This window comes from Zootoca vivipara, chromosome 4, assembly GCF_965207765.1.
Source record: "Zootoca vivipara chromosome 4, rZooViv2.hap1.1, whole genome shotgun sequence".
NCBI lineage: Eukaryota > Metazoa > Chordata > Lepidosauria > Squamata > Lacertidae > Zootoca > Zootoca vivipara.
In genome coordinates, this window is record NC_142587.1 from 83109890 (window position 1) to 83134622 (window position 24733).

A 24733-nucleotide genomic window follows, 5' to 3' on the forward strand; every position below is an offset into this window, starting at 1 on the left:
CTGAAACGAAAGAAAGAAAAGAAGAAGGAGGAAATCCTGAAGTGTCTCATGGAAAATGAGAAAAACCTGATAGATAAACCAGAGAATCAACAAATCAAACATAACATAAAGATGTTACAGACACAATTCTCTATGTTGATCAGTCAGGAGATAGAATGGAAAATAAAGCAGATGAGACAAAAAAATTTTGAATCAGCGAACAAAACAGGAAAATTATTGGCATGGCAATTAAGGAAACGTCAAAATCAAAATATGATAGTGAAGATAAATATGGAAGGAAAAGTGACTGAGGAGCCAAAGGAAATAAAGAAAGCCTTTCAAAAGTTTTACAAAGAGTTGTATTGTAAAAAGAAAGAAGAGGAGAAGAAGATCAGTGATTATTTAAGCAAACATGGACTGAAACAAATCCCAGAAGAGGAAAGAAAGAAACTTAATAATAGGATAACAAGGCAAGAAGTACATCAGGCAATAACGAGAATGAAAGTAGGAAAAGCCCCAGGACCAGATGGATTATCAGCAAAATACTATAAAGTTTTAAACGGACAGCTGATACCGATTTTAGAAGAAGTGATGAATGATATTCTTGCAGGAGGAAAGATCCCAAATACATGGAAGGAAGCGTATATTACATTGATTCCAAAACCAGGAGCGGATGGCTTAGAAGTCAGAAATTATAGACCAATTTCTTTATTGAACAACGATTATAAGCTTTTTGCAGACATTATGTCCAAGAGATTGAAAGAAGTTTTGAATGAAATGATACATAAGGATCAAGCTGGTTTTCTTCCTGGTAGACAGTTAAAGGACAACGTCAGACATATAATAGATGTAATAGAATATCTGGAAACCAAGATAGATAAGCCAGCAGTATTAATGTTTGTGGATGCAGAGAAAGCATTTGACAATATATCTTGGCAGTTTATGAAGAAAAATCTGGAATCGATGGTTGGCAAAGATTCTTTTTTGAATGGGATTGAGGCAATATATTCAGAACAAAAAGCAAGATTGATAATTAATAACACATTAACGGAATATTTTGACATCACAAAAGGAACTAGACAGGGGTGTCCCTTATCCCCTTTATTATTCATCATGGTCCTGGAAGTACTATTGAATAGATTAAGAGATCTTTCAACTATTAGAGGAATTAAAGTAGGTGCAAAGCAATTTAAAGTGAAAGCCTTCGCGGATGATTTGGTCTTAACTCTAGAAAATCCTAATGAAAGTGTTGCAGCGGCTATAGAAGAAATTGAGAAATTTGGACAATTAGCAGGATTTAAATTAAATAGACAGAAAACAAAGGTGATGGCAATGAATATGACGAAAGAGGAAAAGCAAGAGCTACATCTAAAATATGGTTTTGATGTGGCAAAAAAAGTAAAATACCTTGGAATATGGATGACAGCAAAGAACATTAACTTATATAGTGACAATTATGAACCAGTATGGAGAGAAATAAAGAAAGACCTGGAAAGGTGGACTAATATGAACATGTCATTCTTAGGAAGAATAGCAGCAATTAAGATGAATATCCTACCTAAAATGTTATTCTTATTTCAAACTATACCTGTGGTGAAGGGTACAAGACAATTTCAAGAATGGCAAAAGATTTTGTCAAGATTTCTCTGGCAGGGGAAAAAACCTAGAATAAAACATAAAATCTTGGTAGACAGAAAAGAAAGAGGTGGTTTCTCCCTGCCAGATTTAAGACTTTATTATGAAGCGTCTTGTATGTGTTGGATTAAAGAGTGGATAACGTTGAAGAATACTGACCTGCTAGATTTGGAAGGTTTTAACAATAGATTTGGGTGGCATGCATATTTATGTTATGACAAAAAGAAGTCTCATACTGGGTTTACCAATCATGTGATAAGAAGATCTCTGTACGAGGTGTGGGAAAGAAATAAAATGCTGTTAGAGACTAAAAAACCATGGTGGGTTTCACCAGCAGAGGTATTAACAGTGAAGAAAGTAAATATGGAGGGGAGGTGGGCCACTTATGAGGAAATTCTGATAAGAACTGATAAAGGATGGAGACTTAAACCCTATGAAGAAATTAAAGGAGTTTTAACAGGATGGATACAATACCATCAAATAAATGATGTTCTTAGGGAAGACAGGAAAATAGGTTTTGAGGACAAAAGGTCCAAATTCCAAATAGAAGTGCTAGAAGGCAAAACAAAGCTTCTGTCAAAAATGTACAATTTGTTATTAGAATGGTATACGAAGGATGAGTTGACAAAAGAAGTGATGATCAAGTGGGCAAAAGATTTTGGGCACAATACTGATTATGACGCGTGGTTGAAATTATGGACTCAAACGTTGAGATTTACAGCATGTACTGCTTTGAAAGAAAATGTGTATAAGATGATGTATAGATGGTATTTAACACCAGTTAAATTAGCCAAAATGTATAGAATGAGTGACAAAACTTGCTGGAAATGTAAAGAGAGAGATGGTGAATTTTATCATATGTGGTGGACATGCGATAAGGTAAAAAGATTTTGGGAGATGTTATATAATGAGCTGAAAAAGATGTTTAGATATACTTTCCCAAAAAAACCTGAAGCATTTTTACTAGGAATAATGGGAGGAGAGATTAGAAAAGAAGATCAAGTATTGTTTATGTATGCGACAACCGCGGCTAGGACTTTGTTAGCCCAAAAATGGAAATTACAAGAAATTCCAACGATTGAGGAGTGGCAGATTAAAATGATGGACTATGCTGAACTCGCAAGGATGACTTGCAAGATCCGCGACCAGGGGGAGACAAGGTTTCAAAAAGACTGGAGTAAATATGTGGATTATATGGAGAAAAATTGTAGATCTTTAAAAACACTTGCAGGATTGAAATAAATCCTACGAATTGACCAAACAGTTAAAAAGGAACTGCAAAAATGTAGTAAACAAGAAACCCGCATGAAGGGAGGGGGGGAAGTCGTAGCTCGGCAGAGCAAAATGTTAGATGAAAATTTATAATGTTGTGTATAAAAGAATGTTTTTTTTATTATTTTAATTGGATAAATTGGAAATTGAATAAAAATTTATTTAAAAAAAAAAATGATGATGCACTTTCTCTCGAACCAGCTTCCATCCGATTTGAAAACAAAATGCTGCACTTAAGCTGAGGTGTGCTCATTTCAGACAACCGTTGCCCTCTCTCCGGTCTGTACAGCAGAGTGTGACTTGAAACGCAGCACAGGAGAGAGGTGGGAAACAACCACACTGTGTTTCAATCTGATATGTGTATATGTGCATAACCTTGGGTTTTTTCCCCCCTCTGACAGATGGAGGCAAAGGGAGGAAGAGTGAATTTTCCCTTGACACAATGTGGGGCTTTCAGTTTAAGATTAGAAATCTGAATATGCTGCCTTTTAGGATCTCCTTGCTGCCTTTTTGTCGCACGGCGACTCCTCAGCTACATCCGGCTGACATGCTAGAAGACCATCCATAGGGCAGGTCATACTGTCTAAGGATTTTTCAATTGCCCTATCTCGGCCACACTTTGGCCCATTTAACCAATGCATGACATGCTTTATGGTTTGATGTGTGGTGCTGGTAACGCCAAGGTTGCAGGTTCCATCCCTGTATGAAACAGCAGCATATTCCTGCATTGCCGGGGGTTGGACGAAATGACCCTCAGAGTCCCTTCCAACTATAGAATTCTATGATTCTATGACCCGGCATTTATGCACATGTTGGTGTCCTAACTGGTCCAGTGCTAGGCGTTATTCTCTATGCTTCAAGGTGAAGTTAAGTATGGAAGCACCTTCTGTTTTAAAATGTGAAAAAACTTTCCCCACATTTCATGCAAACTGGTTTTTCTCACTGAAGCAAAATAAAACGGGCTAACATAAGCTCCAGGCATTAGAGACCAGCATTAGAGACTCTACAAAACATTAGGCACCGACAACACTATAAAAACCTATAAACAAATAAAGAAACAAACAAGCTAGCTAGCAAGCAAGCAAGAAAGCGTGCGGTCAGGGGGAGAGCATCAAAACACTATTAACTAATACACTAAATAATACACATAGCAATCAAGACACACATGTTCAGAATACTTTAAATCTGAACCCCTTTCTCTGCATTTGACATCAGTACTTTGTTACTTAAGACTTGGCACACAAGAGCTATTTTGCTCCCACTGTTCTATCTTTGGTTAAATATATAGGAACACGATAAGTCAAATAGGCTACTATAATCAGGATTTAAGACAGCAACAGGTGGCTGCGCTTATCGAGTAAACTAAGGAGAATCTGGAATCCACTCAAAAAGCTGAGTAAAGTCTTGCCTTGATCAAGAAGAACACAGAACATTCCTGGCAATTGTGGACCCTCTCTCTTTGTGGATGATCCTTTGGCTTTGAAGCAGAATTGCCTTTAAAGATATATATATATATATATATATATATACAAGCTCCCTCTTCTGTTAATTATTCCTGGGCATTCTTGCAATCAACTGCAGGAAAGAATCCAAAGGTAATATGTAAATCAATACATACCCCTCCTCTCTCACTCCATGCATAAATAGCCTGAGCAAAATTCCGCTCATCAGCCCAACCTCTCTTAAATATGCAGCTGGCGACGTCATTGTTTTTGTTGCCAATTCCCTTGCTGGTCTCCTTCCTCTGGCTACTTTAGTCCCAACTGAGGAACTGGGAATCCAGACTGCACTGGGAGATGAAGAGAAGCTGAGGAAGCACTGGGTACCACAGGCTGAAGCTCTGTGCTCCATCAATCCTCTTCAGGTAGACCAAGAGATGTTCTGTTTTATATGCATAGATCTTCCTTCTATCTTCAAAGATGACAGAAAAATTAAACACACAAAGTTTGGGGAAAGTCTGACATTTAAAGCATCTTGTGTTCAGAAAATGTATTCAGAAAATGTCTCATTAATCCTTCCTGGTTCTAACAGTGTGTAACAATGAAGTTTCCCTAGTTGTTGTTGTTGTTTTTCAGCATTAGCATTTATTTTATCAGGGTACATCTGTTCCTTTTCTATGGGCAGGTCTACAATTTTACTGCACCAACAGCTTTATATTATTTGTCTCATTTATTCTCTTTCTACACTTGTGAGACAAATTGCTATTATCCCCATTTTACAGACCAGGAACTGAGACCAATGAGAAATGAATTGATCAGAGCCACTTATTAGGACTGGATCCAATAGTCACGGCAGATTTTACTTAAGGGCTGATAGAACTGAAGGCAACGTAGCATTTGCAAGATCATTTACGAAGATAAGCAAGGTCAAGTATGGTTTCAAATTGGACAGGGTGGCACATGCTGAGTTTCTTGCATTGCAGGGGGTTGGACTAGATGACCTTCAGGTTCCTTTCTATGATTTTTTTAATTTGATGATTCTATGCTGATCTGACATTGAAGGCTGTTTTAACATAATGGTTGAGAAATAAGCTGTGGACTGCAAGTCTGAACTAAATCTCAGCTCAGCGGTGAACCACAGATTTAAGCCACTATTTCTCAGCCTGAGCTTTTCATCTGCAGAACAGAGGAAATACCACGGTGGCATACTTTACAGGGGGGTTTGTAAGAATTACTGAGAAAATCTACATGAAGCACTTCCTCTTAAAAATGCACTATTTAAATGTTTATTATTGTTAATGTATTTTAAAAATAATACTATTAGGTTGTATGAAACCCAGCCAGATGGGCGGGGTATAAATAAATTATTATTATTATTATTATTATTATTATTATTATTATTATTAGTTGGTAATGCCAACACTACCAAAGTAATGTGTGATGGTATTATTGCTTTCAATTATTTCCCCAATTCTATGCACACATGGTTGGTATTAAGTCCGCTTCTACTCAGTGGAATTAAGGATGTAATCAGTGGGACTCACTTTTGAATAAAAAAAGCCCAGGATTGCACCATTACTTTCAATAAAAAAGGGGACAGGATTTATCCATGACTTACCTAGAGAACTAGAAAAAATAAATAAAAGACATGAAGACCCACATTGGCTGTGATTAACTAAATGGAAATCTTTGCTGCCTATAAATTTTTTTTTGGAAACTGGTAGTGCAGCCTCTTAAGCAAAATCCAGCATTTTGTAACTACGTACAGAAGAATAGATGTATGGACCCAAAGCATTGCCAAAGAGGTAGAAAAGCTAACAGGAACTGTGGTTTGTACCAATCATTGTGAAGACTTATGGTCTTAGAAGACAACTAACCTCCATGCGGGTTAGTCGCTTTGCTAAGAAAAATGACAGAGAGATTAAAAACAATGGACAATCATTGGCCATGCTAGCTGGAGAGCATGAGAACTGGAGCCTAGTAATCCCATACCCTCAAGGGAGTGAAATCATGGTTTTTCTTTTTAAAATAATACATATTAGGATTTTAATCATTACATTCCCCTCCAACTGCAGTTGCCAATGACATTCCCCTTTACAAAACCATAAATAAAGGTATTGTTATTTATCATTATTAAGAAAAAGGATCGCAAATCCAAATGAGATCAGGATTCCAGTGTGTGTGTGCACGCTTGTGTGTATATATATATTTGGTGACATGGAGAATAGAGCCTGTTTCACAGCAGAAATTGAAGAAGGCGATAAGCTGTTAGAGATACCTCCTGCTATTTTTTTCTTCTCTTACTAGCTCTAAAGGTTAGCAATTGAAATAACATTTACTTACAGCGGTATAAATAGTGTTGGACCAGCTTTCCGATTTCCACACGTCTCGTTTTGTTGGGCTTTTTTCCTTGTTCTTTAGGAGAGGACAAGGTTGATCTCAAGGACAACGTGAAACGAAAGCTGACCCCTTGGTGTTTCCCCCCACAGCCTCAGATCTTCCCTCGTCTCTTCGTAGCCATGGAACGGTCCACACAAGAGCTCTTCCTCAACTTCATGATTGTACTGATCACGGTTCTCCTCATGTGGCTTCTGGTGAAGTCATACCAAGACTGAAAGACTCCCTCCTACCCCTTGCGAGTGAGTGAGGGATCTACGTTTGGAAAAAGAATGCTAATTCTACTGTACAGGAGCAGTCCTATGCTTGCTCTTTGTCTGTGTGTCAATTTTTTAAAAAAGAAAACAATACTCTAAAATACCTCTTGCCTATATCTGCCCAAATATTCAAATTGACCTAGGATGATGCAAATATGTAAGCCAGCTACAATGCAATGAAAGCATTGACATATGGAGCCATTATGGTGACTACAAGCACCTTTCAAGTCTGTGTCTGTCTGCTTCCTGACTCCCTCGTTTGTGTGGTCAGATTTACGTAGCTGAAATGTGACTACGTAGATTCATTCATCCTTTGAATAAAGAACTAAGTAGGATGCATTTTTTTCTTCTCATTAATTTTCTTCAAAAGACAAATATGTTAGCTCATAAGGGCAGGTGGGGTGGATTCAAAGCCACATTAGGGCAATACCTTTATTAGGTCCACCAAATTGTCACAAAATAGCATGCAAGGTGCCACGCCTAAGAAGACCCTGCTCATACGCTTTGTAGATGCTCTGTGGAATCTGTGAAATGGAAACTAGAGAAAGGCCCTTCCTGAAGACACCAGAAGTACTAATGGAGAGAGAACTTTTCTTGAGATACACCAGTCCCAGGTCACTTCAGTCTAAATATATATATTTAATTAAGCAATAACAGCGCAATTCCATAGCTGTCTATGATGTAGGCCCCATTAAGTTCAATGGTAGATGAGTGGGTATATAATTATGGGGGACGGGACTGTAGCTTAGTGGTAGAGCATCTGTCTTGTACACAGAAGGTCATAGTTTCAATCTCTGGTTTCTCCGGAAAAACTTCTGTCTGAAACTCTGAAGAGTCACTGCAAGTTGGTGTAGACATTACAATGATCCACAGATGGACCAATGGTCTAACTCAGCATAAGGCAGCTTATTATGTTCCTCCTAAGCTCTCCTGTGTTCTTATGATTGCAACCTGAGCTAGCCAACGATAGCCCTCTCTGCAATGCCATCCTGTAATTAGAATGGCACTTGGTTTATAACAACCCTTCTCTTATTCCGTACTGAATACCTTTTCAGATAGCTATTCGGAAAGGGCTTTAAAGTCAAGGGTCGTGGCTGAGTGATCGAGCCCATGCTTTACATGGAAAAGGTCCTAGAGTCAATCACCAGCATCTCCTGGTAGGGTTGGGAGAGACCCCCACTGCAGCCCTGGAGAGCCACTGCCTGTCAAAGAATCATAGAACAATAGAGTTGGAAGGGACCCTACTGGTCCAACCCAATGCAGGAATCTCCGCTAGAGCATACATAAACTCTGCTTAAAAACCTCCCATGAAGGAGAGTCCACCACCTCTCATGAGAGTCTCTTCCACTGTCAAACAGTTCTTACTGTCAGAAGCTTCTTCATGGTGTTTGGTCAGGATCTCATTTCTTGTAGTTTGAATGACTAACGGTAGTTTGGATTTGATATCCAGCTTTATCACTACCCAAAGGAGACTCAAAGTGGCTAACATTCTCCTTTCCCTTCCTCCCCCACAACAAACATTCTGTGAGGTGAGTGGGGCTGAGAGACTTCAGAGAAGCGTGACTAGCCCAAGGTCACCCAGCAGCTGCATGTGGAGGAGCGGAGAGGCGAACCCGGTTCCCCAGATTACGAGTCTACCGCTCTTAACAACTACACCACACTGGCTCGGTAGAAGGCAGCTTCTTATGCAAGCCTCATCCATAATCTCTTCTCATCTGAAGCAATAATAATAATAATAATAATAATAATAATAATAATATTTTTTATTTGTACCCCGCCCATCTGGCTGAGTCTCCCCAGCCACTCTGGGCGGCTCCCAATCGAATATTAAAACAATACAGCATTAGCACAATTACAAAAGTCACAAACACATAAGCCACATCAAAAAATACACAACCGAATGGAAAACAATTTCCACATGAATCAAAATCTAAAACTAAGAATACATCCTTAATACAGTTTAAAATAACATAGGTAAAAAAGATTTAAGACAGGCTTCCTCAATCTTACAACCTCCAGAAGTTGTTGAGCTACAGCTCTCATGAGCCCCAACCAACATGGCAAAAGGTCAGAAATGATGAGAAGGGCAGTCCAGCAGCAAATGGAGGGCACCTTGCTGGATACCCCCACCTTATTGGCCCTGCACCTTTCTTGGATTACTGTGGAAATGCAAGGCCACAGTTTGGAACCACCACTGCCGCTCTCCCACATACTACCCCTTCTCTTTAGTAGAGAAGGCACAGTGTTAGTCTTGCATGCTCCCAAGCGTCTCATGTTGCCCTACCAGTGTTGGAAGGAGCAGAGTTGCGAGGTAATTTAAGAACCCCTGTCCCAGAAGAGAACTTGGCCTGTGCTAAGTGAGAGGTCATAACCTTGGCACTGGACTCGCCTATCAGGAGAAGCTGCCACACTTTCACTAATTCTCACAATTCGGTTGCGTGCCAAAGGTGGCCTCTGAATCATGCAGCCGCCTCCCGAGAAAGGCTAATCATCTGTTTCCATAGGCTGTTTATCCCCCGCAGTTTAATATGGAAGAGTCTTATATTTCACATGCCGTGCCTCTGTCTCACATAAGTGTGCGTCTTCATCTGATATTATGAAGCCTTCCCCTGGCATTATAATGCATTCAAGGAACTGCTTGAGAGCCTCCACAGCTATTCCCTTCACAGAGCGACAGTTTCCAGAGGGGTTTAGCAATCAATCCCTCCTCCCAGAGAAATCTGGGAATTGTTGCTCTGCCAGGGGAATAAGGGTCTCTTAACAACTCTCAGCGAGATGAGCGCGCAACCCCAGAGTCGGTCACGACTGGACCTAATGGTCAGGGGTCCCTTTACCTTTAAAGGGGACCCAGGTGGTGCTGTGGTTAAACCACTGAACCTAGGGCTTGCTGATCAGAAGGTCGGCGGTTCGAATCCCTGTGACGGGGTGAGCTCCCGTTGCTTGGTCCCAGCTCCTGCCAACCTAGCAGTTCGAAAGCACATCAAAATGCAAGTAGATAAATAGGAACCGCTACAGCGGGAAGGTAAACGGCGTTTCCATGTGCTGCTCTGGTTTGCCAGAAGCGGCTTTGTCATGCTGGCCACATGACCTGGAAGCTATACGCCGGCTCCCTCGGCCAATAATGCGAGATGAGCGCGCAACCCCAGAGTCGGTCACGACTGGACCTAATGGTCAGGGGTCCCTTTACCTTTACCTATGGCTGTTAATAGTGCTTTAAATATATGATGCAGATGTGGTCTTAATTGACTGACATTCCCTCAGGCCTTATCTATATCACACACCTCCATCATGTCGGGCCTTTTAGCAACCAACTTAGATTTTTTTAAAGGACCAAGCACAAAATAACATTCACAAAGGGCATGTCATCAACAACAGCAACAGCAGTGTGCCAATCTACATTCCTTAGGACAACAAAAGCAGCAATAAAAGAACCATGGAGGTCAAGGGGGAACATGTCTGTATAGCTTTGTTTGGTGATGCCCCAAAGGCCACAGAATTTTTCTAAAATGCTAAATAAGGAAAAGGTCAGAAGGACCTTTATAAAGCCTTAGTTCTCGCCCAGATGTAGCACAGAATAGGAGTTGAAGTCTGATAAATGTTGACACTTTCAGAATGCCGCCCTCAAAGGCTCACTAAATCATTCCTCACTTCTACAGCTGAGATGGGTCGTCCTCTTTGCCCAGGGCTTATTTTCAGTTTAGCTTGTAGGAATGGGGGCAGAGGGCAGGAGTAGAATTGTATGCTTTCCAAAGTCATTTAGCACAGTTGTACTAGTTAGTCAGCTCTTATCCTGAAGCTTAAATATTCTAGCTTTTAAAAATCTTTAGGATTTCCAAGCTACAAATATTTTGCATGACTTATTTAAAAGGCATTCATTTTCACTGGGCTGACAAAGCCCTGCTTAATCATGTAGACGCACAGGAATCTGCCTATACTAAGATGAACCACTAGTCCATTTACCTCAGTTCTGTCAACTCTAAATGGCAGTGGCTCTCCAGGATTTTCAGACAAGAGTCTCTCCTAGCTCTTCAGAGATTGAACCCGAGACCCACATGAAAAGTAGATGCTGTACCACTGAGCTGCATGTTCGCTGTGGCAATTGCAAAGACGTATACTTCTTTTATGGGAAGAAAAAGGAACAGGTCACACATGAATACACATTTCAAAGCTCGTGCTTCAGTTCTCAGAGTTTCAGAAAGTGTGGATTTGATAGATTCACCTTTAAAAGTGAACCAAATGAAATTTCTCCCCCATCCCTACAGGTCACATTTATATGCTCCTCTAAGAAGCTCAGGGCAGCATATATGTCTTTTCTCTTCCACTTTTTCCTCACAAGCCTGTGAGAAAATAAGGACTGTGGTCCATAGTTATCCAGCGCTGCTCACACAGCATTGAATGGTAAAACAATACTTTTGTCTACATCGGCACTGACTTTGAGTCTTAATATCCACCATCCCGCTTCAGCCAAAGTCTCTTTCATGCCCTCTTTTGGAAAGAAACCCACAGCTTTTCGGAGTGGAACATAATCACTACATCCATCGCTTGAAAAGTTGTATATAATATTCATTCCCTGGGATCACATTCACAGAGCATCCCATTTTCCATTCTCTCATGCCTGTTGGTCCTGCCTATTTTAAAAGAACTTGAAACGGGGAGCTCAAAAACAGCCTGAAAGTTCAGGCATGTCAAGAGGACTCATGATTGACCCAGATAGCCAGGAGCTTTCACACATCCTTAAAAGGAATTTTACTCAAGTCTACCAAGCTACTGCCTCAGGCTACTTACTCCTCAAGTGTTTTCCCACAGCGGATCCATTGGGGGCTGTGCATTCTGCCTCTTGTCACCCTTAGTAAAAGGGCATTCTTTTAGGGTTTTGTTTTGTTTTTTTGCAAAGAGCTGTCAAACACATTAGCATCCTTGGGTCCACAATGGCCTGCTTCAACACCAATTCAAATATTACAGAATCTCAGGGCAAGTGACACCTTGATGCTTGAGTTGCCCATTACGGTTCAAGCTGAATTATGGAAACAGCCAGCATTTTTGAGATTGGACAAAGCTGCTGAAAGATTGAGCGGGAAAAGTGTAAGAGAGTAAGATTATATTCACTAGTTTGGTGCACAGGTCTCCTGATTTGTCCCACCTGGATGAGGATTAGGGCTAAGGATTTTTGAAACCTTATTTTCAACATAAGGAGGGGAAGGAGGCACTGCAAGTCCTTTTACCAACCCCCCAACATTAAAGAGGCAGGCTTGATCCTGCAGAGTGCTGATCCTTCGTGAGTATCTTTCCCTGCACACAAGGAAGCAAATTGTGAAGCACAAAGCACACAGCTTTGAAACTTCTGCTTACCAGTTGGTAAGCAGCAGGATTCGATCCTGTGTAGTGCTGGGAAAGGGAGAGGCCTGGCAGGAAGGGTAGGTTAGGCAGTAAAAGCTTCTGCCCACATCCTGTCTTCTCTCGTAGCAATGCACTTGTTGAGCACACCCTCCCTTTTCCGTTTCTCCTTCTTCCCCCTCTCATGTGTTTCTCCTTCCTAAAGATTTTTGCCTAGCATCAAAGAGACACGTACAGTATAGCTATATAGAACTTCCCTGGGCAGCACACTCCACGGGCAGGGTGCCAGAAACAAAATGGCCTCTCTCTCATCACCACTTGCCTCACAGCAGAATGTGTGGACAAGCAAGCCCGGTTCTGCCTTTAGCAAAATGGGTTGTCTGCCTGAGATCATGGATGCTGAGGGATAGGGAGTGGAAGGCAGAGTGGTGGGCCCCCTTCACAGTCTGCCATCACCCCTTAAACTAGGACATGGCCTTCAAGCATGGTGGACACTGTCTGGTCACTGGTGGTGTGGTAAGGGCAAGCTTTTTGTAAGCTTCTGCAAAGATATTTAGGATGGTTTGAAGGTCCAGTTGGAGAACAGCGTTTACCAAAGGTGTCATGGGCTTTGAAGAAACTCGATCTCAGGACGCAAGGGAGAAACATGCTAAGAGGAAGGCACGCTTGGCAAATCCACACCGTGATCAACTCCCGCCTGGAAACCAATGTCCCCACTGTGGAAGGACGTGTGGATCCATAATTGGCCTCCACAGTCACTTACGGACCCATTGTTAAAACCGTGTTTATGGAAGGCAATCTTACTCGACTACGAGTGACTGCCAAAGAAAAAGAAGGTGTGGTAAGACTCAAAATGGCAGTCCAGGTCTGCTTGTGTACATGGAATGGTGGAAGGGCCATCGTTTTATCCATTACCTCAGGTAGCAAAATGCCTTAAGCCAGCCCTGAGGGCATAGAGCAGGCATCCCCAAACTGCGGCCCTCCAGATGTTTTGGCCTACAACTCCCATGATCCCTAGCTAACAGGACCAGTGGTCAGGGAGGATGGGAACTGTAGTCCAAAATATCTGGAGGGCCGAAGTTTGGGGATGCCTGGCATAGAGAGATGGGGCATTGATGAGGATGATGAGCATAGGTGTCTGGCTCCTCAAACCGCATGTAGGTAACTAAAAAGCTGCATTCAGTCTATGAACAGATGGACATTCCCAGACCTAAATAATAGTGGGATAGCTATTAGGGCATGAGACTCAATCTCATGGCTGTGGGTTTGAGCCCCATGTTGCGCAAAAGTTTCCTGCATTGTAGGAGGTTGGACTAACGATCATCATGGTCCCTTCCAACCTTCTATGTTGCAGCAAAGCCTACGGTTCTACGTTGCAGCATGGCAATGTAGAATTATTCTAACAGTGGAATACAACAGTATTCTATTGTTGGAATAGCACTGCCTTTTGCAGACCTTGTGTGAAATCTAAGCTGTCACATACCTGTTGGGAGAAGGGTGAAAGGAAAATGAATAATTCATTGACGTCGGGACTGTTTCCAACAAAACAGCGTCTGTTTTTAAATAATTCATGCTATTTTATTAGGCACAAGTGGCAAAGAGATAGTCAAAAGCCTCAGCAAGCATTACGAATAATAGCCCCTGGGCCTCATTAGTACAAATTCCCACTGAACATTCTGACCCAAATCTAGTTCCAAATTACATTTTGGGATGATTAGTCAGAAGGCAACTTGTTAAAAAAAAGGAGGGGGGGAGGTAACTGGGGCAGTTTACACAGTAAGCCGTAAGTGTGTCTGCATTTGATGTCACAGCTGCATTGCTTCTGCTAGTGAACAGAAAAAGCCAAACAGCTATGCAAGGCACGGATGTCCCTTCTCCCTGAAAAACTTAAACCAAGCATTGTCAACACATTTTCGAGCTTGGCATTTCACACACAATTCTGTGGCAAATAGTGTTTATTGCAATAGGGTGCGTCAGTTGACCCAGACACTATTATGATCACAGGTGCTTTCAACCTCACAAAAGCTCAAGTAAAGCCAATTAAAGTAGTCACCCAAAATGTGATGGGTGGTGCAAGCTGAGATGCTACTTCACTATTAGGGGGAAATACAGTGGTACCTCTGGTTACGAACTTAATTAGTTCCGGAGGTCCGTTCTTAACCCGAAACCGTTCTTAACCTGAGGTACCACTTTAGCTAATGGGGCCTCCCACTGCCGCCACGCGATTTCTGTTCTCATCCTGAGGTAAAGTTCTTAACCCGAGGTACCACTTTAGCTAATGGGGGCTCCCACTGCCGCCGCGCGATTTCTGTTCTCATCCTGAGGTAAAGTTCTTAACCTGAGGTACCACTTTAGCTAATGGGGCCTCCCACTGCTGCCGCACGATTTCTGTTCTCATCCTGAGGTAAAATTCTTAACCTGAGGTACCACTTTAGCTAATGGGGCCTCCCACTGCTGCTGCACGATTTCTGTTCTCATCCTGAGGTAAAGTTCTTAACCCAAGGTACCACTTTAGCTAATGGGGGCTCCCACTGCCGCCGCGCGATTTCTGTTCTCATCCTGAGGTAAAATTCTTAACCCGAGGTACCACTTTAGCTAATGGGGGCTCCCACTGCCGCCACGCGATTTCTGTTCTCATCCTGAGGTAAAGTTCTTAACCCGAGGTACCACTTTAGCTAATGGGGCCTCCCACTGCCGCCGCGCGATTTCTGTTCTCATCCTGAGGTAAAGTTCTTAACCCGAGGTACCACTTTAGCTAATGGGGGCTCCCACTGCCGCCACGCGATTTCTGTTCTCATCCTGAGGTAAAATTCTTAACCTGAGGTACCACTTTAGCTAATGGGGCCTCCCACTGCTGCTGCACGATTTCTGTTCTCATCCTGAGGTAAAGTTCTTAACCCGAGGTACCACTTTAGCTAATGGGGCCTCCCACTGCCGCCACGCGATTTCTGTTCTCATCCTGAGGTAAAGTTCTTAACCTGAGGTACTACTTCGGGGTTAGCGGAGTCTGTAACCTGAAGTGTTTGTAACCCGAGGTACCCCTGTGTGCCTATTGCTTCTTCAGAGAAAGCATAGCTGAATTACTGTGCTTCACCCTGCGCCCCCACCCAACACCTTTCATGAATGCACCTGAGCAATAAATACATATCACTGCAGCACTTGAGGAATAAACCACATACACAAGAGAGCTTCCTGTTTGGAGTGACGTAATTTATTCATATAATCCACAAATAATTAGGCAATACCTCAAATTTAATCTTGCTAGGCAAGCAACTTCATCACAAACTACCCGGAATACTAAACTTCAGAAGGTAAAAAGCTACCATGGGTATGAAGTGCCATGGTAAATACGATTTGATACAGGCTACACATGGTGTCAGAGGTGCTGGTCACAATCCGACAGGGAATGCTCCTCTGCGGGCCCCGCTCCCCACCCAAACCAAATGTGCGCATGAGCACTGTTGTATACATATGTACATTAACCGTCCCAACGGGGTTGACATGAGAATGTTCCTTACAGAAAGTGCATGTTTGCTTTTTATTTTTAAAAAGTCGCTTTGTCCAATGCTTAACCACCAGTTACGTTGTTTTCTTCGATGCCTCTTTGTTAATTGATTCCTCTCGGCCTAAAATCCAATACTTCAAAAATGAAGAAAATATAGATTTGTGTGTGGGGTGTGTGTGTGTTTTGGTCCCCCCTAAAGCAACCAAGCACACACATGATCAATTTGTGTCACATTCTGTCACCTAGAAATGCATGTTATTAGCTCTGCATTTTCAAAGCAGTGCTATTTCAATTTGGCCATGATAACAGGAGTAGGCTGAACTGTAGGCTAATGCAAACTTGTGAGAAAACAAACCCTCCTTGGATACTCATATAATAATTGGTGTATTTATTTATTTAGTTTTTGGTCTTTGCTATCACAATGTGGTCAGTGTTCTCAAACTTGCTCAACACACAGGTTCCCAGATTGTCAGCTCAGCTTCATCTCACGTCCTGCGTATGCCAACTGTATTTACACATTTTAATCATAAACATTATTTTTTTAAAAAACTGCATGAAACATGCATGGTTGCTTGGAGAGAGAGATAAAAAGTCTTCGCCTTTAACGTACTATGTTGGCATGAGGTGCAAGTCACATATGCTGCCTTCTAAATATTGTACAAAAACAGGACACAATTCAGCCGAAGTTAAGTGCTTTTCAGCCTCACTGATTTCACTGGGGATGGGACCTTTAAAAGCACACCCCTTCAGCTGCATCATACTTTGTGTTTTTTTAATTAAAAAAAAACGTTCTTAGCTATCATAGAACAAAAGCAGTCCACAAATACAAATTTTCAACTCAAATATTCCACATATACAAAACACCCCCAACAGCTAGAGAAATGCCGTTCTTTAATTAAATGCTGAATGATGGGGTGGCACAAGGAGTGGGGTGGTGGGGAAAGTCTAAAAAAAACCAGGAAAAACAAACAAACTTCTTCATACAGGACATCAATTCATAATGTCTTAACACTGCAATATGATCTCTCCCATCTTTATGACAAAAAAAAACCCTTGGAAGAAGCAGTATGAGGAGTTGGCTGGAAAAAGAGAGATGAATACTGCACCAAGAAGCATGCATGCCATCACTATGGTCATTCAATACATTAGCGATTTATCTCTAGGATGGTGGCATAACACAAGAATGAGGCAGTGTTTTCAAAAAACCAAACCAAGTTTCACGGCTACAGGTTGATCAGGCTTTCTGAGGCAGCGAAGTGAGGGCAGAGGGCCATATTCGGATTCTGGAGCTGTTTGAGAATGCGCTTATGGAACTTCTCTCGCACGCGGTTGAACTCCATGATGTCCAGGGGGTCCTCCTCAATCCAGAATTTATGGAATTCGTGCATCAGATAGCCTAAGAGAGCAAAGGATACCCAAGTCAAATGGTTAGAAAGCAGAGCAAACCCAGCCTCCATTTCCTAGCTTCTCCTACCACAGTCCTCACTCCTGTCCTCCTCTCCTCTTGCTTTTACAGTCCCATTCATCTCACAGGGTCCCCATTCATTTTCTGCCCACTACATCATTTGATACTATCTGCCTTTGAACCCTTCTTCAGTCCCAATTTCTAGGCCAGCCTATGGTTGGTCCTGTCCTGTCTTCCTTACCTTTTGGTTCCTGCTTCCTTATTTATTTCACACAAATTTATAAGCCGCTCGGAGTGCAGTTTACATAGCTCAAGCGGTTTACAAAAAAGCTAAAAACTATAAAAAGCATTGCTAATAAAAATTAGCAATAATTTAACACATTTAGAAACTTCAATAACAAATGCAGCTCCAACATCCCTAACAGCTCAGCTAAAATGCCTCCAGTGAAAGAAGAGCCCATCTCCTCTCAAGGCTGTTCTCTTCTACCTTCCACCAGATCCCAATGTTTAGTCAAAATAGGCTTCCTTGCAATTTTCAAAATAAATTCCCAGGTATAGAGCTTGCAATCAAAAGCTGTCCCCAAATAGTGCCCTCTCCAATAGCACAAGAGAAGCTTAAAAGAGAACCCAATTGGCAAAATCCACAGCAGTATCTTAAACTGCTTTTCTTGCAAATTTCCCACCGTGCTTTTTGAACTTGTGGAGTTTAAAATACAGTGTGGAAGAGCATCTTTTCAAAAAGTGGGACAAAACCTGGGGGTGCAGCCTCCTATTTTACTTCTATGTCTGCTACCATTCTCCATATATTTAAAATGTCCAAAGGATGAATTTTTTTGGGGGGGGGGGGTTTACAAGTAACCTGCCAATACATTTTCCAGTGGCTCCAGAACATGATGTCCCAAACTGCAAACGAATATCCAGGTCCAGGTATAGGAGAATAAGGAAATTGATGTTTCCGGAAATTGGTGAATTGTTATGTACAGTATTTCTTGCTCCCGTAAAGCTTGTGCGTATTCCATTTTGGAGTTGTGCACCAGCCTTGCATATCAATTAGTTTCAGATAAATGGGGAAGAGCAGTCCAATTGACTACATTGCCTGGAGTGTCAGAAATGCTGCTTCTGTACAGAGGAGGGTGGCTGAGTTCCACACGATCAGGCACAATAAAAGCCAAGGGGAAACGGGCAAGTGCAAAGACAGCCTGAATTTGACCTAATAATTTGCAAGGCCAAATGAGTCCAGCTATCATTGCCACACAAACAAGAGCTCGCTGCAATTCTGACACGTTGCCTGGGGGAGTCTCTTTTTTTAAATGTAAAATCTGTGGCTTATCTCCTCAGCTGAACTCAGCAAGTGGAAACCGAGGAACAAGTACACAGCAGTGTTTAAAGTAATGTAGGAACACTGTGAATAAATTAATGGATTTGCTTTGTTTGCCTTTAAATGTATCCTGAATAGAATCCCCCCGCATCCCAAGCCAAGCATTACCACTCCTGCTTTAAATTAGTGACATACCAAGGTAAAAAAAAAAGGTAAAGGACCCCTAGATGGTTAAGTCCAGTCAAAGGCGACTAAGGGGTTGCGGCGCTCATCTCGCTTTCAGGCCGAGGGGGAGCCGGCGTTTGTCTGCAGACAGCTTTCCAGGTCATGTGGCCAGCATGACTAAACCGCTTCTGGCACAACGGAACACCGTGACAGAAACCAGAGCGCACGAAAATGCCATTTACCTTCCCACCGGAGCGGTATCTATTTATCTACTTGCACTGGCGTGCTTTCGAACTGCTATGCTGGCAGGAACTGGGACAGAGCAATGGGAGCTCAACCTGTAGCAGGAATTCGAACCGCAGACCTTCTGATCGGCAAGCCCAAGAGGCTCAGTGGTTTAGACCACAGCCCCACCTGCGTTTGGTTGGCAAAGTGGGTATTTTATTGCTTGTTTTTTTAAAAAAACCTTCCTCCACTTTCCCCTTTGACGAATAAGTTGGGGAAAGCAGCTTACAGATATAAAATAAAAAATAAACACAAAAATCCAACTGTTGCAAAACAAATTATCAATTGGAAACAGCAGCGCATCACACAACGGGCAGCACTAATAATCAGTATACATTAAACAGCAACAGAATTGCTGCATTGAGCAATGGCCTCAATAAGACTATTTCCTGGGTTCAAGTTTCTGCTCATTCACAACCTCAAGAGATTGCCTGGGGCATCTTCTAAGCCTAACAATGAACTTGCCTTCTGAAGAATTTAGAGAATGGCTGGGAGGATATATCACGCACATGGCTATGAAGTGCTTTGTAGTGCTATGGTAGGATATAATTTTTGAGAACACCCTAAAAAATAACGCTGGATCCCTCTATGCCGCTTGCCCCTTCTGAGCCCAGGTGCTCCTGCAACTAATCAGGGTCATGTCACTGCAAGAAGAAGCAGGGAATGGAACAGGGTGACATACAGTGTACGAAGAGTCAAATGAAACAGCATTTATTGGCTGTGCAAATAGAGCAGCACCACCTCGTGGGCGAGATGTGTCACTGGCCAGTCATAACGCAAGTGTTCCAATGCCACAAACAAGTTTTGAATTCTCTAAGGTTCAGAAAGGATTCGCTCCGATAAGAAACAAACAGAAAACTTGTCTGTAGCTGTGCATACATGTTTTTCACTATTGGTGCTGATCTCCTTGTTAGAGGTATGTACAGGAAGCTGTGATGAACGGAAATTGTTTCATCGCCCCAGTTGAAATGGGGGTGGGGGTGCTCAGCAATCTGGGAGGGGGAGGGGGGAATTGCGGGAGAGGAGGGCTTCCAAGGTTCAAGAGTGTCGAAAGAGCTCCTCTCTCTACTCCCAGTGATGTGGCAGGTGGGGACACCTGGGGGGCGGAGAAAAGTTTGGTGCTCCTTTCAGCGCTGCTGTTGCCTAAACACAATCTGCAAGTTCTCACTTGGCTCAGCTCGAGAATCACAGTGAAGGAAGGGCGTATGGGATGGAGCAGCTGTGATGATTGTAGTAGGCAGTGCTTTTTTCCTATTAAAAACCGTTTAGGGGTACTCTCATTTTCCTACTCATATTGAAATACTGCCTGACAATGAGGCCAAATTTATGATTCACAAAATGTTTAGGGGTATTGCATACCCCTGTGAACCCCCAGGAAAAAAAGCACCGGTTGTAGGGGTGCAACTTTTTTTTAAAAAAAATGCAGCATCATTTATTATTTATTTGCTTTTATACCCATACTGTGTTGTTGTTTAGTCGTTTAGTCGTGTCCGACTCTTCGTGACCCCATGCACCTGGGAAATTTAGGTCTGCTGTAATTAAAGTGGGATTAAAGCACTCTGCTGCCCCAACACAACAAATCCACTTTAATAAAGAAGTATGGTAAAAATTTCTGCAATTGGGAGAGCCAGAGGAAAATGTATTGAAAAGTAGGGAATGAACAGGAAGGTGTATAAACACAGGACAGGCAAAACAGAATGAATGCTCGTTTTATATAACCGCCCCACAAATAAATCAGAACAAATGCTCAATGAAGACTGGATATAATCTAACCTCCATGTAAGCTATGTGCAAGCAAATCAAGACAAATGTTCAATAAACAGGTCATCTGAAGGACACTACATTTTATAAACTTTAATTAGACAATGCAGACATTATTTTGGATTCATTAAAAATTTCCCCTCTGTCTTAAATATGCCTTCATGTCCTTAAATTGTAGTGTTCTTGAAAAATAACAAACGTGTTCATTAAGCTTTGAAAAAAATAATAAGACAGTTTTCTATGGCGCCTTTGGATGTTTCCGTCCTGCTTCTTTAATAAATAATTTTTAATCTGGGGCTGCATTTTAAGTTGAACACAGGCTCCTTTAATCTCTACCAGGGAGGGTAGAGAGGGGAGGGTTTCTGCAAAACCCATAGCGCTATTCAGAGACTGGGGCCTCCAGGTAGTTCTCTCTCTGTCTCAGAGTCATACAGAGATTCATAGTGGAAGAGGGTCCTTGGGATCAGGGATTATGCCAGCATTCAAATAGGGAAAATATACTGTAATTGTTAAAAGTGAATTTCTATCTACTTATTATTTGCTGACATTTTGAGAGTTAGTTTTATTGTGCACTATTATATTCTGATGGATTATTGAATATTACTTAACTTGATGTGTAAGCCATTTATTTTAATGTTATGTTTTTATTATGACCTTTTTTGTATCGGACCAGATTGTTATAAGGTGTGCGATTTTTGTTGTATATTTTGCTGTTCCTTCAGCTTGTAAAACGCCTTGTGTATACATGTAATAATAATAATAATAATAATAATAATAATAATAATAATAATAGGAAGAAGAAGTTAAATTTGTATACCACCCTTTATCCACAGATCTCAAGAGTGGTAATATAGAAAGGTATACAAATGAAAAATGAAATAACTAACATCAAAAGGAAAACAAATCAATAAGACAAGTTAAATGACACAGTATCAGGAAGGAAGGGAAACAGATTATAACACGGTACAGTAATTTTGTTGACAGGAATTTGGCTTCCAATTACTTTGCGGTTGTTAAAGTCAAAGCTTGCAATGGAAACATGGAAAAAGTTTCTTTGGTCTGAGATTACCAGTTGTCCCACAAAACGGATCATTCCCCAGACAAATGTCAAACTTATTGTAAAGACATGATTGAACCAAAGGAATGCCAGTGATGCTTTGTATAATTGATCACATGAAGTAATTAAGGAAGGACGCTACCAACACAACAAACACAATTATTTTCTCTCTCTCTTACACACACACTTACAGAATGTCTGTTGGAAATGGGATAACGTTGGAGCCTCTGGAGCAACATTGTAGAAGTGTGTTTTCAGAGCACCGCTCACAAGCAGGTTGTATGCAAGGTCTGTGATATTAATGCCAACAATAGCAAAAGAGTAGCTGCAAGAAACAGGGGGCGGAGATTAAAAGATGTGGGAGGTAACCAAACAGTCACATCCAGGAAAATGGAAGCACAGCAATACCAACTACAAGCGGTTCTGACTGACAGTCCCCAACACAGGAAGTTGCCTTATACAGAGTCACCTAGTTCAGTAATGTCTGCACTAGAGGTGAGGAGTCTTTGGCCAGAAGGCTGATTGATTGATTGATTGATTGATAATTCACCCTTTGGGGGTCACAGGGCAGTTTACAGCATAAACATACAAAAATACGTAACATAATAACAAAATAAGCCCTCCCCAGCGATCCCAATTTGGACTGCAAGGCTGCTCCTCAAAAACTACAACCACCTGCCCTGTGCCTGATGGTATATAGGCTGATCAGCAGTTACAGTCACCTGATGCTGTTATGGATGGCCCTGCTCACCTACCAGACGCAATCCGTGGAGGGTGGTGGACTGAGGAATTTGGCCTGCCAGCTAGATCTAGTCCCCACACCCCTAGAGCCTGCAGTGGTTTCAGGAATAGGTCCTTCTCAGCCCTGAGGGTGTTGGGGGCTTACCTTCCAAGTCCCGGACTGCAGAATCCGGGACCGGCAGCCGTGTGACACCGGAAGTTGCGTTGACGTAACTTCCGGTGTCATTTTGCCCTTCTATGGGCACCAAAAATGGCCGCCGCCGGCTTCGAAAGTCGCTTCTACGCATGTCAGGAAGTGCGTCGATGCAACTTCCGATGTCGCTCTGCCCATCTATGGGCACCAAAAATGGCCACCGCCGACACCGGAAGTCGCGTCTATGCACTTCCAGACATGCGTAGATGCGACTTTCGAAGCCGGCGGCGGCCATTTTTGGTGCCCATAGAAGGGCAAATTGGAAAGAAAAAAAATGGCCACTGGCAGGAGAAAATAACGGAGAAAAACGGGAGACGAAGTGATACGGGGGACCACCGGGAAAAGGTAAGTAAAAACGGGGGTTTCCCAGGGAAAACGGGGTACTTGGCAGCTATGGTTGGGGGTTTGACCAGGGACCTTCTGCCCACAAAGCTCTATGGCCCTTTGAACTTTCCAGATGTTTGGGCTCCATAAAGTCTTCTTGAGGAGTGACGGAGCAAAGTGATTCACCACCAGTGCTTCTGCTGCTGTTTCGGGGATTCTCCTAACGCCCTCTCCCAAACCAATTTCTGGGGGGAGGGGCATGAAGGAGGAGAGGAGGGGGAAGCCTTGCTGCACAAGTGGAAGCTCTTCTGCAGAGCTTCCCTTGACAGGGTTCGTTAGGTGAATCCTACCCATTAAGCTTAACAAAGAGTTGCTTGACTGTTAATACCCCCAATCCCTTATTCCTCCACTTCAATGATAAGCACGGTGTGAGGAATACGTGGCCCTCTAGATGTTGCTCATCTCTCAGCCAGGATGGTCAAAGGTCAGGGACGATGGGAGATGCCTTACAGCCACATCTGGAGGGCCACAGGTTGTCCATCCCCGTAGTTAAGTATAACTGGTGCCAGTGAGCATGAAGGTTGACTGTGCCTCAAAGCGGTGGAGGGTATGGGTGTATGGAAAGTGGGTGGGTGGGTGGGGGGTCAAATAAGAACTTCAGAACAGCCTGCTGGAACAGGCCAATGGCCCATCAAGTCCCCCCTCTCAACCAGATGCCTCTGGGAAGCACATGAATGAAATGAAAGTAAGTAAAACAAAATAATCAACATGGTAACAACAGCGCAATCATGATCTTCCTACCTTGGAATTACATACTTACCCAATGGCCTTATCAAACTTTTTCTTCTCCCACTCAGCCTTGCTGAATTTGCTGAAAAATAAAAAGCAGAAGTTGCTGTTCAAATCGGAAACGGTTTTTTCTCTCTGCATGGTAATCGTGAAAAGGTCTATCGACTTGGTATCATTTTATTCTTGGTGTTGTGAGTTTTTGTATCCTTTTAAGTTCCAGAAGATGTAAACTTCTGTAGCCACTCTAACCTGCTTGCCTTGTGCCCCTGTCACATGCTCATCAGTGCAGTCTAAAAAGAGGTCTATGCCAGGCATCCCCAAACTGCGGCCCTCCAGATGTTTTGGCCTACAACTCCCATGATCCCTAGCTAACAGGACCAGTGGTCAGGGATGATGGGAACTGTAGTTCAAAACATCTGGAGGGCCGCAGTTTGGGGATGCCTGGTCTATGCCTTGGATATTCCCTGTCAAAGACAGCTTACGTATACTCTGTGAAGCCTTTAGATGGATAAAATAGAAGGATGGGCCAATTCTGGAGAGACGGAAGAATCAGGAAAAAGCTCTGTATTCCTTTCAGTCCTGAGCAAATCTGACTGCAGTCTTTGAAATTCAGTAAGCCAAATGTGACCCAAGTCACTTGAAACTAACCCGGGTAATCAGCCAACACTGCTACTTTAGTGAAAAGTGATTGGGTTGGTGGTGGATATGAATCAGAGGCCACCTACTATGCTTCACTGCTAAGGTGTTTCTAATGTTAGGGATGTATGTGAGCTGGCCCTCAGTAGGCTGCATTCCTAAACTGCCCCCAAAGGTCCATTCCTCTTCAGAGAGGGCAGTCAGTGATCAAAGGGGGCGGGCATTATATCTTTCAAGTTAC

At 42.4% G+C, this 24733-nt stretch overlaps 2 protein-coding genes across 13 annotated transcripts in view; one reads left to right on the forward strand and one right to left on the reverse strand.

Moving 5' to 3' along the window:
- The first annotated feature begins 4572 nt into the window (after window positions 1-4572).
- Window positions 4573-7318, forward strand: SLN (sarcolipin). 2 transcript variants are annotated; one of them, XM_088668334.1, is made up of 3 exons: window positions 4573-4750; window positions 6747-6791; window positions 6826-7318. In XM_088668334.1, exon 3 carries the CDS (start codon window positions 6845-6847, stop codon window positions 6938-6940), a length of 96 nt encoding a protein of 31 aa, XP_088524460.1. In that variant the 5' UTR covers window positions 4573-4750; window positions 6747-6791; window positions 6826-6844; the 3' UTR covers window positions 6941-7318. The 2 variants fall into 2 exon arrangements, with proteins under 2 accessions (XP_088524460.1, XP_060129833.1); XM_060273850.2 differs by having other exon boundaries at window positions 4579-4750; window positions 6747-7318.
- Window positions 7319-15502: 8184 nt separating this feature from the next.
- The window catches only part of ELMOD1 (ELMO domain containing 1), a 46496-nt gene continuing 37265 nt past the window's right edge, over window positions 15503-24733 (reverse strand). For all 11 annotated transcript variants that reach the window (XM_035116480.3, XM_088668337.1, XM_035116489.3 and 8 more), the window contains 3 exons: window positions 23888-23938; window positions 22001-22134; window positions 15503-17214 (listed from right to left, as the gene is read on the reverse strand). In XM_035116480.3, coding sequence (XP_034972371.1) covers window positions 17042-17214; window positions 22001-22134; window positions 23888-23938 — 358 coding nt within the window. In that variant the 3' untranslated portion in view covers window positions 15503-17041. The remainder of the gene's footprint in view (window positions 17215-22000; window positions 22135-23887; window positions 23939-24733) is intronic.